At 36.8% G+C, this 15,313-nt stretch overlaps 1 protein-coding gene and 1 long non-coding RNA gene across 2 annotated transcripts in view; one reads left to right on the top strand and one right to left on the bottom strand.

The window, feature by feature from the left end:
* The window catches only part of GCH1 (GTP cyclohydrolase 1), an 85,330-nt gene that overhangs the window by 13,920 nt on the left and 56,097 nt on the right, over positions 1 to 15,313 (bottom strand). Inside the window, 1 exon segment of the mRNA XM_003756401.4 lies at positions 13,668 to 13,777. Coding sequence (XP_003756449.2) covers positions 13,668 to 13,777 — 110 coding nt within the window.
* The window catches only part of LOC116421604, a 42,008-nt gene that overhangs the window by 9,147 nt on the left and 17,548 nt on the right, over positions 1 to 15,313 (top strand). The window lies entirely within an intron of this gene.

Below are 15,313 nucleotides of genomic sequence, written 5' to 3'. Positions count from 1 at the left end.
GGAGAGAACCATTAGGACTCCAAAAAGAGAGAAAGAAGCCATGAGCAGCATTTTTTATCTATATTCCCTACATATATGATTCACTTGGTAATCTCTCCCTCTTGTTCAATTTTTCTACATTCAGGGCACTAGTCTTAAGCCATCTGTAGGTAAGAATACAGAAACAGCTTCTTGGAAAAGCCGAGAGACAAATTAAATAGATATATACAAGAGAAACACTGAGTAGTTGGAAGGTGAGCTTTTAGAGGATAAGTCTTGAGGGACTATGGGGTAAGGAAGGACTTATGAAGACAGGGGTATTTGAACTGTATCTTTAAAAAAGCTAGTGATGTCAAGAGCCAGAGGTAAGAAGGGAAAGCATTTCAGAGATGGAAAACAGTACAAAGGCAAAAAGAAAAGAGTTGAGTGTCATACAAATTAAGTTAGGAGGCCTACAATGTAGCTGGCTTATAGTGTGCAGAGGACATTTAATGTGATTGATAGGAAGGGAGGAAGGAACCAGGTTATGAAGGGCCTTAAATACCACAAAGAGGACTTAAATTTGATCTTGGAATAGGGAACCACCAAAGTTTTTTGAGTTTTAGTGAGGAAGGTGTGGAGTACTAACATGGTCAGATTTACACCTGAGAAAATCCATTCTGACAGATGAACAAAGCATATAGTAGGATGGGGAAAAATTTGAATCAGAGTGACAAATGAAAAAGTTATACTGATAGCTCAGGAGAGAAATGATGGGAGCTTGTAATACAGTTGTGAATAGAGAGAAGGGAACATATATGAGGGATATTGAAAAGGCTACTGAAAATGATAAGATTTGGCATTGGATTGGCAATGTGGGAATAGGATAGTAGTGTCCTCAACAGTAATGAGGAAGTCTGGAAGAGAGGGAAAGGGAGACATGAGTTCGTTTTGAACATACTTAGTAAGAGATATCAATGGGACATTAATTTGGAACTGCCCAGTTTGGTGATGTAGGATTGGAGCTTAGAAGAGAGACAATGACTAGATTACAAGATTGTGAATCATCTACATAAAAATGAGAATTTATCCCATCTATGGAAGATGATGAGATTATTAAAGGTGATAGAACAGAGAGGAAAGGGACACTTAATAGCTATGTGATTATGTCTCAATCAAGTCACCTTTTCTGGACTTTCATTTCCTCATCTATAAAATGAAGGGTTTGGATATTATTGATGCGGGAAAGATTCCAATCTTTGATTCCCAACCCCCCCTAGCTAATGTAAATTATCCTTTGACTCACAAATCCTGGTCCCTTTGAATTCCAATAGAAGATCTGGACCTGTCCCAGCCCCACCCGGATCTGAGCCAGCTTTGGGGCTACACCCCAAAGCCCTTCGAGCTAAGTCTCCGACTTAAAAGGACCACACTGGGAACCCCTCTTTGCAGAGATTCCAAACATGGTAGCCATGTGAGGACCCTCTGTCCACTGGACCCTCTGTCCAGTGCCCTCCTTATCTCTACCTTCACCTATCTCCTACTTCTAAACTCAGTAATAAACCTCTTTTATTAATCTAGCTCTCTGGGCCAATAAATGCTTTTATTGGGAATTCCACGCCACTACTAGACCTCATATACCGCCGTATCCTTGCATCGAATCTAAGGGGGTTGCAGGGGAACTCTGTTTGACTCCCTGTACCCCAAACCTTACTAGACCTTAACTAAACCCTAATTTCATTTAGTAACCCCAAATGTAGACCTCAACATGTGGTCTGACCTCAACATTTGGTTCCTGACCTCTTAAGTCCCTTCCATCTCTAAAACTTGGATTTCTGTGACTCTATGAAAAGAAAATATAGGACAGAACCACAGGAAATGAAGAAAACCAAGAAGCAGTGGCACAAAAATACATACAAAAAAGGGACTTATATGAGAAGGTGATCAACACTGTTCTTTCTTCCCTCTGTGGGTATTGTGGAAGAATATTTCAGGTTTATGGTGGAAATGTTTTACAACTGTATTCCTATCTCAGCTTAGTAAATTTCCTTTTCTAAGAGCTGAATGCATCTACAAGCTGTTAAGGGGAAGGAAAATAGTAAAGATTGGTGAGTGATAAAGTTTTTTTTGTTTTTTTCTTTTGCTGAGGCAATTGGGATTAAGTGACTTATCCAGGGTCACACAGCTAGGAAGTGTTAAATGTCTGAAGTCAGATTTGAACTCAGGTCCTCCTGGCTTCAGGACTGGTGCTCTAGCCACTGCACCAACTAGCTGCCCCAGGTGATAGTTTTAAAAGTAAGCACCCAAAGATTTCCCCATAACCTGAGAGTAGTAACCACAGTTACAGTTAAAAATTTTATTTGTGGCCTTCTTTTGAATTAAGAAAGCAAGATTAACTTTTAACTACTCTTTATGAATACAAGTTCTATCCCAGTTTAAATTTTTATGGGAGGTGGAGAGTGAGGGAGAAGTATGATATACTGATTAACATCTTGGAGTCAGGAAGACTTTGCTTCCTACCTCTGCCACATAGTTGAAAAACTCTGGGAGAGCCACTAAACCTGCAAAATCCATAGGCATTGGCATCTAAATTTAATTATGTACCTAGAAAAATTTATTTTTATGTTTGGTATTAAAACAAGTCAGTTAGATCAGGCTCCTTTTATTGGGTAAAAGAGAGGAGGGAGAGAAATTTTCAGATAAAGTCAATTAGAGAGAATGAATAAGTATAGCCCTTGACTTCAATTATGTTGACTTTCATACTTAGCATTATCTGCTTAATCTAATATTAATACATTTGGGAAAGATATATATAGTACTGGCTGTAGCAACCCTTGGTATAAAATCCCAAGAACCTCTAACATAGAAGATTCATTCAGAGGTAGTCATTTGGCTAAAGAGGGTTAATCCAAGGATTCAGCTAACTTTATAGTCTAGTTCACTTCTCACATACCAGGTCAAAGTAGGAATCCCAGTTCCTTAAATGTGATAATCACATCTTATAATCTTTTTGTAAAAGAGTATATATTAAATCAGTGTGTAAACTATCAGTAACCACTCTGAAGCTCAATGGTCTGTGGCTTTGCCTACATTCCTCACAATCTTGAACCTAAAATGTGTTAAGAAGCATTCTCTGAATGATCCCTCTCACAGGGTTAAAGAAAAACACTATTTTGCTGTTCATGTAAAGGATAATTAGTTGACCCAAGAACTTAACTGAGCTTTAAGAGTACATCATTTTATTCCATAGATGTGTTCACAGAAATAATAGACATATATGATTACATGCTGCAAGGTATCTTAAAGATTACCTAGTCCAACTTCCTCATTTTACAGTTGCAGAAAATGAGGACCTCAAAAGTTAAATGACTTACTTGCTCAAGGACATTCAAACAGTAAATAACAAAGATAATATTTAAATTCAGAACATTTAATAGCCAATTAACCGCTCTATTCAACCCACTATTTTGCCTCTCAATATAAATGTGCTCAGAGAAGATTAGGATCCATTCATTCACCCAATATTTTATGGTGTAATTTAGGTCTAGTCAAGTTTGATCTCTATTTTATTCGATCCTGAAAGTGTTAGAAATATCCCTACCTAAATATTCATTACTACTACCCTTTCCTTAAGACAACCAACTAACTGAAAATTTAAAAGACCCAAATTACTAAGGAAAACAAAGTATTGTTGTTGTTGTTGTTTGTACTTTGTTTTCGAAGGAGACCAATGACATCATAATGGAGTCACAATGGGATGTGCTCAACTGTGGCTCATCAGTCCAAAATGAGTTTGGAACTACCACAAACCAGGTGATTTTCAGGATTTTCCTGAGACAATTCCAGTGAAAGCAGTTCAGTTTTTTGATAGGGCATTGAAAGACTGTACAGGTTTCACAAGGAAACAACAATGTAGCATCATGATTCTGTAGACCTTCAATCTGGCATGCAGCTCTCCTACACTTTGTTTTGGAACCTCCCAAGCTCTGAGCAAGCTCGATCATGCCTCAACCTCATCACTTTATGTGGATAGTCCCAGAGAGTATACTGACAAGGTATATGCACTTATCCACAGCATTTAGATTTTCTCTATTTACTATGCCCAATGGTTCTACAAATGACTGGTGGAGGATTCCTGTTTTCTTGATGTTGATTGTCAACCCAAAATTAGTATAAGCAGCAGAGAATCAATTCATACTCTGTTGCATTTGGGTCTTAGAGGCTCTACTGAGTGCACAATCATCTACAAATAAAGTCATGTACCAACTCTCTCTGTAATTTGGCCTGCTCTTGGCATATGAGCATTTTAAAGTTAAATAGTTCACCATCAGTGCATAAGTTGATTTTCATCTTTGTTGAAGGTGTCTGATAACATTATGGAGGACATTATGCCAAGTAGCATGGGAACAATCAACCAGCCTTCACTAACCCAACCACAACCCAATTCTGCCATGATTTTCCACAGGTCCTCATGACTGACAACATCAAAGGCTTGGGTCAGGTTGACAAACACTGTATACAGACCCTATTCTACTCCTGGCATTTCTCCTATAATTGCATAGCAAATATCATGGTAACTGCTCCACAGTCCTTCCTGAAGCCACACTAACTTTCAGATATAAACTTCCAGATGATTAATCAGCCTAAGGTTGACTGGCCTGAATACTGCTGTCGATGAGTAGGAGAAAGGTCACTCTGTGATTGCCACAGGTCAGTCTATTTCTTTTTCCTTTCTATAGATGAACAATGGAGGCAGACTTAAGATCCTGGGGGATAACTTCCTCTTGCCATATAATGCAAAAGATTTGTCAGTTTCTACATAAACACAATGGACTCATTGCCCTTTAGCTCTCTGCTGGGATGGAATCAGCACTATTGCCACACAAGACAATGCTGGTTTTCAGTATCTCTTCTTCAGTTGGAGGTTCATCTAAAGAAGACATTATTACAACCTGAAACATTTAATCAGTGGCTTCAGAATTGGTTGATGATGATCTGTTTAAAAAAAAAAAAAAACACAATGGAAGTGTTCAGACCATGTCTCCAAGATCATATCTTTGTCCTTGATTGATAGGTGCAATATACCAGTCTTGGCCCATATTCTTCAGGGTGTAATAGAAGCACTTGGGGTTACTTCTGTCAACATAGAGATGAATCTCATCTGCTTTTCTGTAGAAGCAAGAATCCTGGGTGTCTCAAGTTTCACTTGCATTTTTTTATGGAATTAAATGCTGTCAAAGTAGCTTGCTGATAAACTCTGTGGACTTCTTGTTGCTCATTTCTCATTTAGCAGCTTCTGAATTTCCCCATAATTTTTATCTATCAATTCTGATGTTCATGGATGTTTTGATCCAAATGAGCAAATAATATAAGTCTCTGAAATTCTACTGTTGCTGACTCAGATTTCTTTCCAATTCAGCAATTAAATGTTCACGTACAGAAGAATGCTCTAACTTGTTATTGTTGAGTCTCCTGACAGTCATCGTGTCTTGAGACTTTTATTTTCATTGAATATGAATGTTTAGTGTGAAGATGCATCTGTGGCTGGTCCAGCATTCTGCACCACATATCACCTTTATCACTCTCACATCCTACCTAATAATGATGTAATTAGGGTGTAAGGAGTATTCAGAGAAGACCAGAACTTCTGATGAGAGTTTGCTGAGCCCTTTCAGGGCTTCTCATCTATTTTAGGTGTCCATTTGTCACCTGACACTCACCTGTGGCTCTAAGAAGCTATAATATGTACAGTGGCCACATCCCCATAAAACTCTCTAGGCAATAGGTCGAATCAAGCTCAGAATAATCACCAGGTTTCAAATCTGTCCGTGAATTTGGGGGATATTCATTCAAGCAAGACTTCTCCAAGAGGAATGGGGGAACTAAATTAATTTTGTTCCAATGGCCACAGTGACTTAAGTAGGCACCGTGGAACACTGGAGCATTTAAAAGTTTGGTCAGATATAGAAGACACCATGGTCATCCACTGCATCCCAGGCAATCATGAGTTATCTGGACTTCTGTCTTGCTACTGGACATCCATCAATAATGTCCAAAAGAGAGTGAGCCTCAAGACTTGGTGCATCTCTGCCTCGTTTAAATCAAATTCATGTATAAGTAAAGACAAGTAAAGACATCATTCATCCTCTATTATTTTATCCACCTTGAAGTATTGTGGCAACAGACAAATTCTGACCTGCTTACCTTGGCAGAAGGGGATCTTGCTATGAAACTGAAACAAAAAACTTTTGTGAAGATGATTCCATTCATCCTTGATACATTGAAAGTGTGCACACTTATAGACAGCATGAAATCTAGTAGAATTAAGAGACAAGCAGTTCTAGTTGCTAGAGAACTCAAATATTGTATTCAATTAGCAGCCCTGAAAGGAATAAGGCTGGCAGATGAAGACTAGCTTATGAAGCTGGAAGTAGATACACATTTTTCTAAAGTGACTGCAGTGGTGAAGAACACTGTGAAACCGGCATAGACTTCACAATTGTATCCAATCTAATCAGTAATATTGAATACCTCCCAAAAAGAGTCAATGATAAGCCCATGAGAATGCAATTGCCATTTGCAGGAAAGAATCATCAGTGTATATGCTCCCATCATGATGAACCTTGATGAAGTCAAAGAAAAATTCTATGAAGAGTTGGAGACTTTCATCATCAATGTGTTAAAAGAGAACAAGCTTCTAATTCTGGGTGACTTTAATGCCAGAACAAATATATACTATCAGATATAGTAGGAGCCTTTGGGAGGAATGGAGTCAGAAACAGCAAGAGCAATGCACACATTACTGAAAACTTGTACAACTTATGATATTCTCATCACCTGTTACTGTCTTCTACCTACCTAATATAGAAATACCAGCCTAATGAGGACCAGATCATCTAACATGGAGGCACCCTTCCAAATCTTGTCTTTTCTACCTTTACAACATCTCTGATGTATGACCCCTTCTCTCTATTCCAAGAGCCACTGCCCTAGTATAGTTTCTCATTACCCAACTTTTGTAATAGCCTTCTAATTGGTCTTCCTGACTTATGTTCCTCATTCCAATTTATATTTTACAACTTTCAAAGTAAATTTCCTAAAGTCCAGATCTGACCATATCATCCCTGCTCACCCCTTAATAATTGCCAGTGACTTTCTACCACATTCATATCACATATAAAATCCTCTAACACTTAAGATTTTACAACCTGGCTCTTTCCTAAATTTCTGCATGTTTCATAGCCCAATATTTAACTCTTTGCTGGTTCTTATATATAATATTCTCTCTTCTCTGTGACTTGCCATTGGCAATTCTTCATGCCTGGAATATTCTCCTTCTTTATCTGACTTTTAACACCTTTCCCTTTTTTTCAGGAAGCAGATTAAATCCCACCTCCTGTAGATCTTTTTCTGTCCCTCATATGACTAGAACCTTCTCTCTGAGGTTACCTTCTATTTCTAGTATATGTATATATCTTATAGGTACTTAGTTTTTTTCAGCTTATCTTCTTCATTTAAATATCAATTCTTTTAGGGTGTTTCCTTAACTTTCTTCAGAGAATTTTTTTTTTTTAATTTCTAATCTCTGACTTACACGAACTGATGCTGAGTGAAATGAGCAGGACCAGGAGATCATTATATACCTCTACAACAATACTAGATGATGACCAGTTCTGATGGATCAGGCCATCCTCAGCAACGAGATCAACCAAATCATTTCTAATGGAGCAGTAATGAACTGAACTAGCTATACCCAGAAAAAGAACTCTGGGAGATGACTAAAAACCATTACATTGAATTCCCAATCCCTATAGTTATGCACACCTGCATTTTTGATTTCCTTCACAAGCTAATTGTACAATAATTCAGAGTCTGATTCTTTTTGTACAGCAAAATAATGTTTTGGTCATGTATACTTATTGTGTATCTAAGTTATATTTTAATATATTTTAACATCTACTGGTCATCCTGACATTTAGGGGAGGGGGTGGGGGGGTAAGAGGTGAAAAATTGGAACAAGAGGTTTGGCAATTGTTAATGCTGTAAAGTTACCTATGTATATATCCTGTAAATAAAAGGCTATTAAATAAAAAAAAATTAAAAAAAAAATTCTAATCTCTGGTACTTAGTATCAACCCTAGCACACAACAGACACTGAATAGATGCTTATTTACTGATTTATTGACAAATAAAATGAAAACAACCCCCTCAAGGAGCTTATATTACACTAGGGAACATCTGTAGACAGAGCTTCAATTCATTCTTCTGTTTATTTGATTTTATGGGACATTATTCTTTTATTTTAAAAAAAATCATTATTGATTATTTTAGAGTCAATTCAGTGGGTAGTGGTTGAAAAGAGACATATTTAGGCTTAATTTCCGGAAAAAGTTCCTAAATATTAAAGCTATCCACCCCCTCAAAAGGTGATATTCTCTTTGTGTTGAAGATTTTCAAGTAAAGTCTCACTACCTACTTGTATGGTAGTCCAGTATGCTAAGGGGGGGACTCCCTTTTGTGTATGAATTGGACCAGATGTCTGCTAATGTCCCTGCCAACTCTCAAATTCTGTCATTCTGTAAAGCTATATTAGCTAACTGATCATTTCAAACATTACACCTTAGCCATATAAAATATTTTAAGTGCACGAAATTAGTATAAATACCATAGTGAAACGTGGAAAAAAATTGAAATTAAACAATAATGGTAGAATAGAAAACTGTAAAATGAGACTAAGTCAAATACTGACTCTGCCATGAGCTTCCTATATGATTGATTTAATATGATTTTGTGGTCCCATGATTTATTTTGGGGGGGGATTCCTGTTCTAACAATAAGTCAGTAAATCCTAAATCTTCTGGTTTTGGAGTCTGCCTCAGGGACTTCCCATACTCCCTATCTAAGAATATCAATCTGCCTGATTCTGAATAGACCACTCCTGAATTCATTTCTGACTGATAATCTTGTCAGTGATAATCTGATCAGTGAGAACCAAATTCCAGAGACCACTTCTCTCCCATCTCTTGACTATAGAATTAACATGTCAATGATAGAAAGCTGATAAATGTGTCTTTTTGCTTCTGTTTCCCTGCTAATTTCTTTTGGATTTAGCCTACTTGTAATGGCATTATAATTACAATAAACTTTGCCCCTTGATTTGGAATGGGTTCAAACCTCCAAATCCTTTCGAGACATCCTGCAACATTGGTCTATGACCCCAAACTTCTGGAGTCCCCCTTCCTAACCTCAACATTTGGTGGCCCATACAGGGAGAATTTGGCCTCCCATGGCTTGATTCCCTCTTTGTCAAGGTAAGCCCCCCCCCCATTTTTTCTCCCACAATCCTATAGTGGGACACCCCAAGTCATTGGGAGAAAGCTTGTTTGGATCATCATGAGCTCCACACTCAACAAGTTTTCCTTGATGGAGGACACCAAGACTTGGAAATTCTTGCAATTTTTGGCAAAGTTCCTAGGAAACCTTTGCCGCCTTTAAGAGACAAAGTACTATAGGATAGCTTTTGGAAAAAATGTTATGGCTTTTGGCAAAGATGGGACTCTTTCATGTCATTTTGTCTATGTCTGCATCTCTGTGCAGAATGTCTGTGTCATGTTTGTTCTGTGAACTAGATTTTGTTATGTGAAAAGATTTAAAATGTAAGAAAAAACCTCTATGCTGTTGTTAGAATGCTGGGAAACAATTTTTAAAAGCCTAACATTTTCTCTGTGGACTTCAGCTCTGGCCAAGTTGGGAGCTACACAAAAAAAAAGTTAGCTAATTAAATTAAAATAACATGTTAGCAGATTCTCAAAATTTTGAAAGCAATGATTAGAAGTTTGGCAATTAAATATTGGACATAATTGCAGGAATTTACCTAATTCTGCAAGAAAAAAAATTAAAAACAAACTAGGGTAAATAGCCACTTTTTGCTAACCCTTCCATGACTCCTATCTTGTCCAGAGTCCCACTCTGCTCCTTTGAGAAAGCACCCCAGAAGGTAGTAAGGGACCCTTTCCACTCCACTTCTCAGTAAATTTATAGTGGTCTTGAATGTATTTAAACTATGGAGATTGATAACAAGAGCAATATTGATTGATAACAAGGGCAATTATAGCTAAGACTATTTGGCTATTACTTAGGAAAGTTCTAAAATTATTAACTCAGTTGCTTGGAGTTATTGTCATCATGTTAAACCTATCAGTTCATCTCCAAGTATGAGGTGTGTAATACCTTTTCCCCCCTCACAGAGTGGGGGGAGGTATAAAATAGCACAACTCATGAAAACACGAAGAATAGCTGGGGTAGACAACAGCAAGTTCATCCCTTTCCCTAGGGTCTCTCTTAATTTCCCTTAATGTATAAGCTGCTAGTTTTCTTGAAACCACCAGGGTAAACAGGGTCATCAACCCTGAGAACTGAACCTGTTTAGGATTTATAATTTCTAAACAAGGAATAATAAAAATCTATAAGGTTATTTAATAATTGATCCTTTGCACCAGGATAAGTTTAAACATATAAAACATGTTAAACAAAATCTCCGATGTGTGTAAGTCCTGATAAACTTTTAAAATAAGCTATGATTAGAGGTTTGGCAATTGTTAATGCTGTAAAGTTACCCATGTATATATCCTGTAAATAAAAGGCTATTAAATTAAAAAAAAAATTAAAAAAATAAATAAATAAAATAAGCTATGATTAGTAGAATTTTCTATTAGAGATAAATTTTTTGGGACGTGACTGATATTCTTTTGAGTTCTAAATTTGATTGCCTGATCATTAAGAAAGTAGTAGCCCACTATTCAAGAGAGAAATGCCACAAATTACTTAGAGAATGCCTTCCTGAAATATCTAGGTGAACAACTTATCTGGGCAAAAGCTGGGAGAACACAATCTTAACCTTTCCTTAAATTGAGATCCTTCAGTCTCAGTTTCCCAGTTTGTCTTCTTTGTTTCCCACCTGATTATTTCTGTGTCTGGCTAACTTATTACTGCTTGATCTGTCAAACAGACCTAAGGAGGCTTTATCTTGTCATGTATGTGCTCTCAGGCTGAGGTCTGAAGGACCCGTTTTGATGCCATTATAATCATGTCCCTGCTTTTTCCTCTTACAGCAAATTCCTGTAATTAGAGCAAATGTGACCATGAGCCCTATACAAGTAACCCAGGGGACAAAATTAATTTCCTTTTTGCCCTTAAAAAGGCAAATCTAGAAGAACTTTTTTTTGGCCTGTCCACTCTTTGTAGAGCAACAATGACCCAGCCTTCACTTCTCAAATAAGATTAGCTTTCTTTCTTTCTTCTTATTTTCCACTTTTTTCAGGTGTTCCTTTAATAACACTATGAGGATGAGGGCTTTGCTCCTAGTATTTTCTCTCTAGCTGTCCTAGTGTCACTCTGTGGGTTCCCACAAGTGGGGAGATAATTCCTCAGTCTTTAGTTAGGGGAACTCTGTGAGCAGTGGAGGCATTTAGGATTTTTGGGTGAGCCATCAGCATCCTCAAAGCAGTCCACAGATGAGACCTGATGTACTATTTGTAAAGGCCCCATTCCCAAATGTCACCATCTTCACCCTGGATGCCACCCCATTTGTACTAACTACTCCCTCCTAGGGGAACTACTCTAACCTGACTATCCCTTCTCTTCTTGCCAGAAAGGATCTCTTACCCACATAATAAATGTAGGCTATTCATTCCAAGATCATCCCGGAAAACTCACTCAAAATGCTTCTACACCATCTTCCTTGAAACTTCTTCATAACCTCCTGAGAACTAACATTCCAAATGATATAATGTAATTATCATCATTGTTGGGGACAACTAACTAGGAAGCTACTACAAAACTTGACCTCAGGTACCATCTGTGCACCCAAGGGATATGCTTTTCTTTGTAAAATGGGTTTTCCATTTTACTTTGATGTTTCTAAGGGACCTATTATAGTGCTTGCGCCCCAAGTCATCTGAGTGTCCTTTCACTGTATATAATATAATTGTTTCAGACACAACTCCTACCCCTTTAAGGAGACAAAAGTGGGGATTTGGGGAAAATGTTCTTTGATATTTATCCTAGGAAAAGCTGTTTAGATGAGAGGCATTCATGATAGCCTCATTCTCCCCCACTCCATCCCCAGCCTTCCTCTGGATGGGGTTCCTGGCTTTTATCTCCATTAACCCCTATGCTAACTCTACTTTAAATTAATTCTTCTTTTTTTTTTTTTTGGCTCATATTTGACCCCTGCATTTTTAACCTACTTGTGAGATTTGTTTCCTCCAGGCTTCAAGCTATTAACTTCCACCTATTTGTTCACCTTGAATACCATTGGCTAACTGATCCTGACACCCAGCACCCCTCTAAATGCTGCTGCCACCATCTTGCCTCCCCTCCCTGGGCTGTACCCAACTAGGGAGAGAGAGCTCTATGTCATTTATTAGCATGAAGCAGCTTCAGAAAATGAGATCTCCATCTCTTTGTCCCAAATGAATTTGGGGTACAAACTGCTTAAGAGGAGTAAATGATGTAATATGATTTTAGGATCTCCTGATTTGCAGGAAGGGGTTTCTGTTCTAACAATAAGTCAGTAAATCCTAAATCCCCTAGTTTTGGAGTCTGCCTCCCTATCTAACTCTCTAAAAACAACAATATGTCTGATTCTGAATAGATCATTCCTCAATTCATTGCTGATTGATAACCTTTTCAATAAGAACCAAATTCTGGAGACCACTTCTCTCTTATCTCTGGGCCATAGAATTAGCATGTCAATGATAGAAAGCTGGATAAATGTGTCTCTTTGGTTATGTTTCCCTGATAATTTGTTTTGGAGTTAGCCTGTTTCTTAATGGCATTACAATTACAATAATTTTTGTCCCCTGACTTGGAATAGGTTTAAGCCTGCAAATTCTTTTGAGATACCTCGTGACACCAGTCTATGTCCCCAAATTTTGGGGGTCACAGAATACATAATCTTTCAGGTGCCTTTCCATTAAAAAATTCTATAATCATAGTAGTTCTATAGCAAAACAATAACAATAACAAAAACAATTCTCAGATTAAACACATTTGGGATGTGGAATTCAAAGAAAGCTTATGTCTCAATTGATCACTGAAGCTGTCTTAGCTTCAAGTTGCTTATATTAGATCAGAACATTGTATATGTTTTCTTATGAGAAATAACATAAATGTGTTGTGAACCATTTTAATTATAATATGAAATTCTACTTCAACTATAATGCTGTGTTTAAAGTTAATATTGCTCTCACCAATGACCTTAGAATGCAGTATTAAATATTCACTTTGAATCATCAATCGACTAACCAGAATAAAGATCAGAGATTCACTGAGTAACTGAAGTCACCTTGATTAATCCCAATATAGCCTTTTCAAATCTTTGTTATAACCTAAAAAATAGCAAGACTATTATTGAAGATGCTCTTATTTAATACCAAATGTCCATGCCAGAGGTTTTTTGCTATTCCATGAAGTGCTTTGAAACAAAATGTCAGAAACTATTAGATTTATCAGTTGATAAAGGGAGAAGAAAGTTTACTTTCTAAATTTCTTATATATGTATATATGTACATACATACATAAAGGGAACTTTTATTCTTAAAAAAAGAGAAGAATTTAAATGAAAAATTTACTTTAAAATTGCTAACTCCAGAAATAAACAAAGATAATAAAAATCACAATCTCCTTTGAGTAAGAATCAACATTACCTTTCCAACAAATGGCACTAAGTGATGTTCACACATTGAAAACATGTCTATGTCCTTTACAATCACCATCTCATCATGGTCTTCATCAAATATAGCGTCATTCAGGATATCTGAAATTAAATGTTTGTTTTAGTAATAAACCTTCCAACTTTGTAAAAAGAAAACTTGTAGCAAAATATTGTTAATGAAAATGTCATATTTTAATTATCATTCCTATGACAGAGACAGAGTTTTATTATAACCCCTCCAAGACATTGTTTTTCTACAGACATTTTAATATTACGGCATTCTTCAGACCTTCATTCTAACCAAGAGTCAGATTTCCCTTTGAATATAAGTTTTGAAGAACTACATTGAAAACTGGTTTACATTCTGGAGAGCAATTTGGAACTATGCTCAAAAAGTTATCAAACTGTACATACTCTTTGACCCAGCAGTGTTTCTACTGGGCTTATATCCCAAAGAGATCTTAAAGAAGGGAAAGGGACCTGTGTGTGCACGAATGTTTGTGGCAGCCCCCTTTGTAGTGGCTAGAAACTGGAAACTGAGTAGATTCCCATCAATTGGAGAATGGCTGAATAAATTGTGGTATATGAATATTATGGAATATTATTGTTCGGTAAGAAATGACCAACAGGATGATTTCAAAAAGGCCCGGAGAGACTTACACAAACTGATGTGAAACGAGCAGGGCCAGGAGATCATTATATACTTCAACAACAATACTATGTGATGATCAATTCTGATGGGCCTGGCCATCTTCAGCAATGGGATGAACCAAATTAGTTCCAATGGAGCAGTAATAACTGAACCAACTATGCCCAGCGTAAGAACTCTGGGAGATGACTAAGAACCATTAATTGAATTCCCAATCCCTATATTTTTGCCTGCCTACATTTTGGATTTCCTTCACAGACTAATTGTACACTATTTCAGAGTCCAATTCTTTTTGTACAGCAAAATAACGGTTTGGTCATGTATACTTATTGTATATCTGATTTATACTTTAATATATTTAACATCTACTGGTCATTCTGCTATCTAGGGGAGGGGGTGGGGGAAGGAGGGGAAAAATTGGAACACAAGGTTTGGCAATTGTCAATGCTGTAAAATTACCCATATATATAACTTGTAAATAAAAAGTTGTTATTTAAAAAAAAAAAAGAAAAGAAAACTGGTTTGGACTGTCTCTATCTAGAATGCTAGACACATTGCCAAGATGCCTGGTCCCTACTTAGAGAAGCCAACAGGAAGTTTCAGGGATGGGTAGGAGTCTGCTGGAACCAGTTCTAACCAATTTTCAGAACAACTTATTAAATTATCAGTATAATATATAATATAAATATATTGTATGATAATTTTAAATATATAAGGTTATTAAATTATTGATATGATGATTAAATTATTATATTTCAGAAATAACTAATTGCAACAAATCAGTTTTTAATTATTTGTTTTATGGATTGTCTACACTTGAGAAGATTAATAATGTACATACTCCCCCTTCACATCCTGGTTGTTAACTATTTACTAGCATGCCCCTTTCTTATTCTATAAACATTATTTGAGCTCAAAAGGTGTTCTGTAGAGGCAGCTTTAATCTCTGAAAGGAACTCATTACCAGACTGGTTGACCACAGGATAAAT

The sequence above is a fragment of the Sarcophilus harrisii genome, chromosome 2, assembly GCF_902635505.1.
Source record: "Sarcophilus harrisii chromosome 2, mSarHar1.11, whole genome shotgun sequence".
NCBI lineage: Eukaryota > Metazoa > Chordata > Mammalia > Dasyuromorphia > Dasyuridae > Sarcophilus > Sarcophilus harrisii.
The sequence above is the reverse complement of the archived record's forward strand: the minus strand, read 5'-3'. Positions and strand labels throughout refer to the sequence as shown.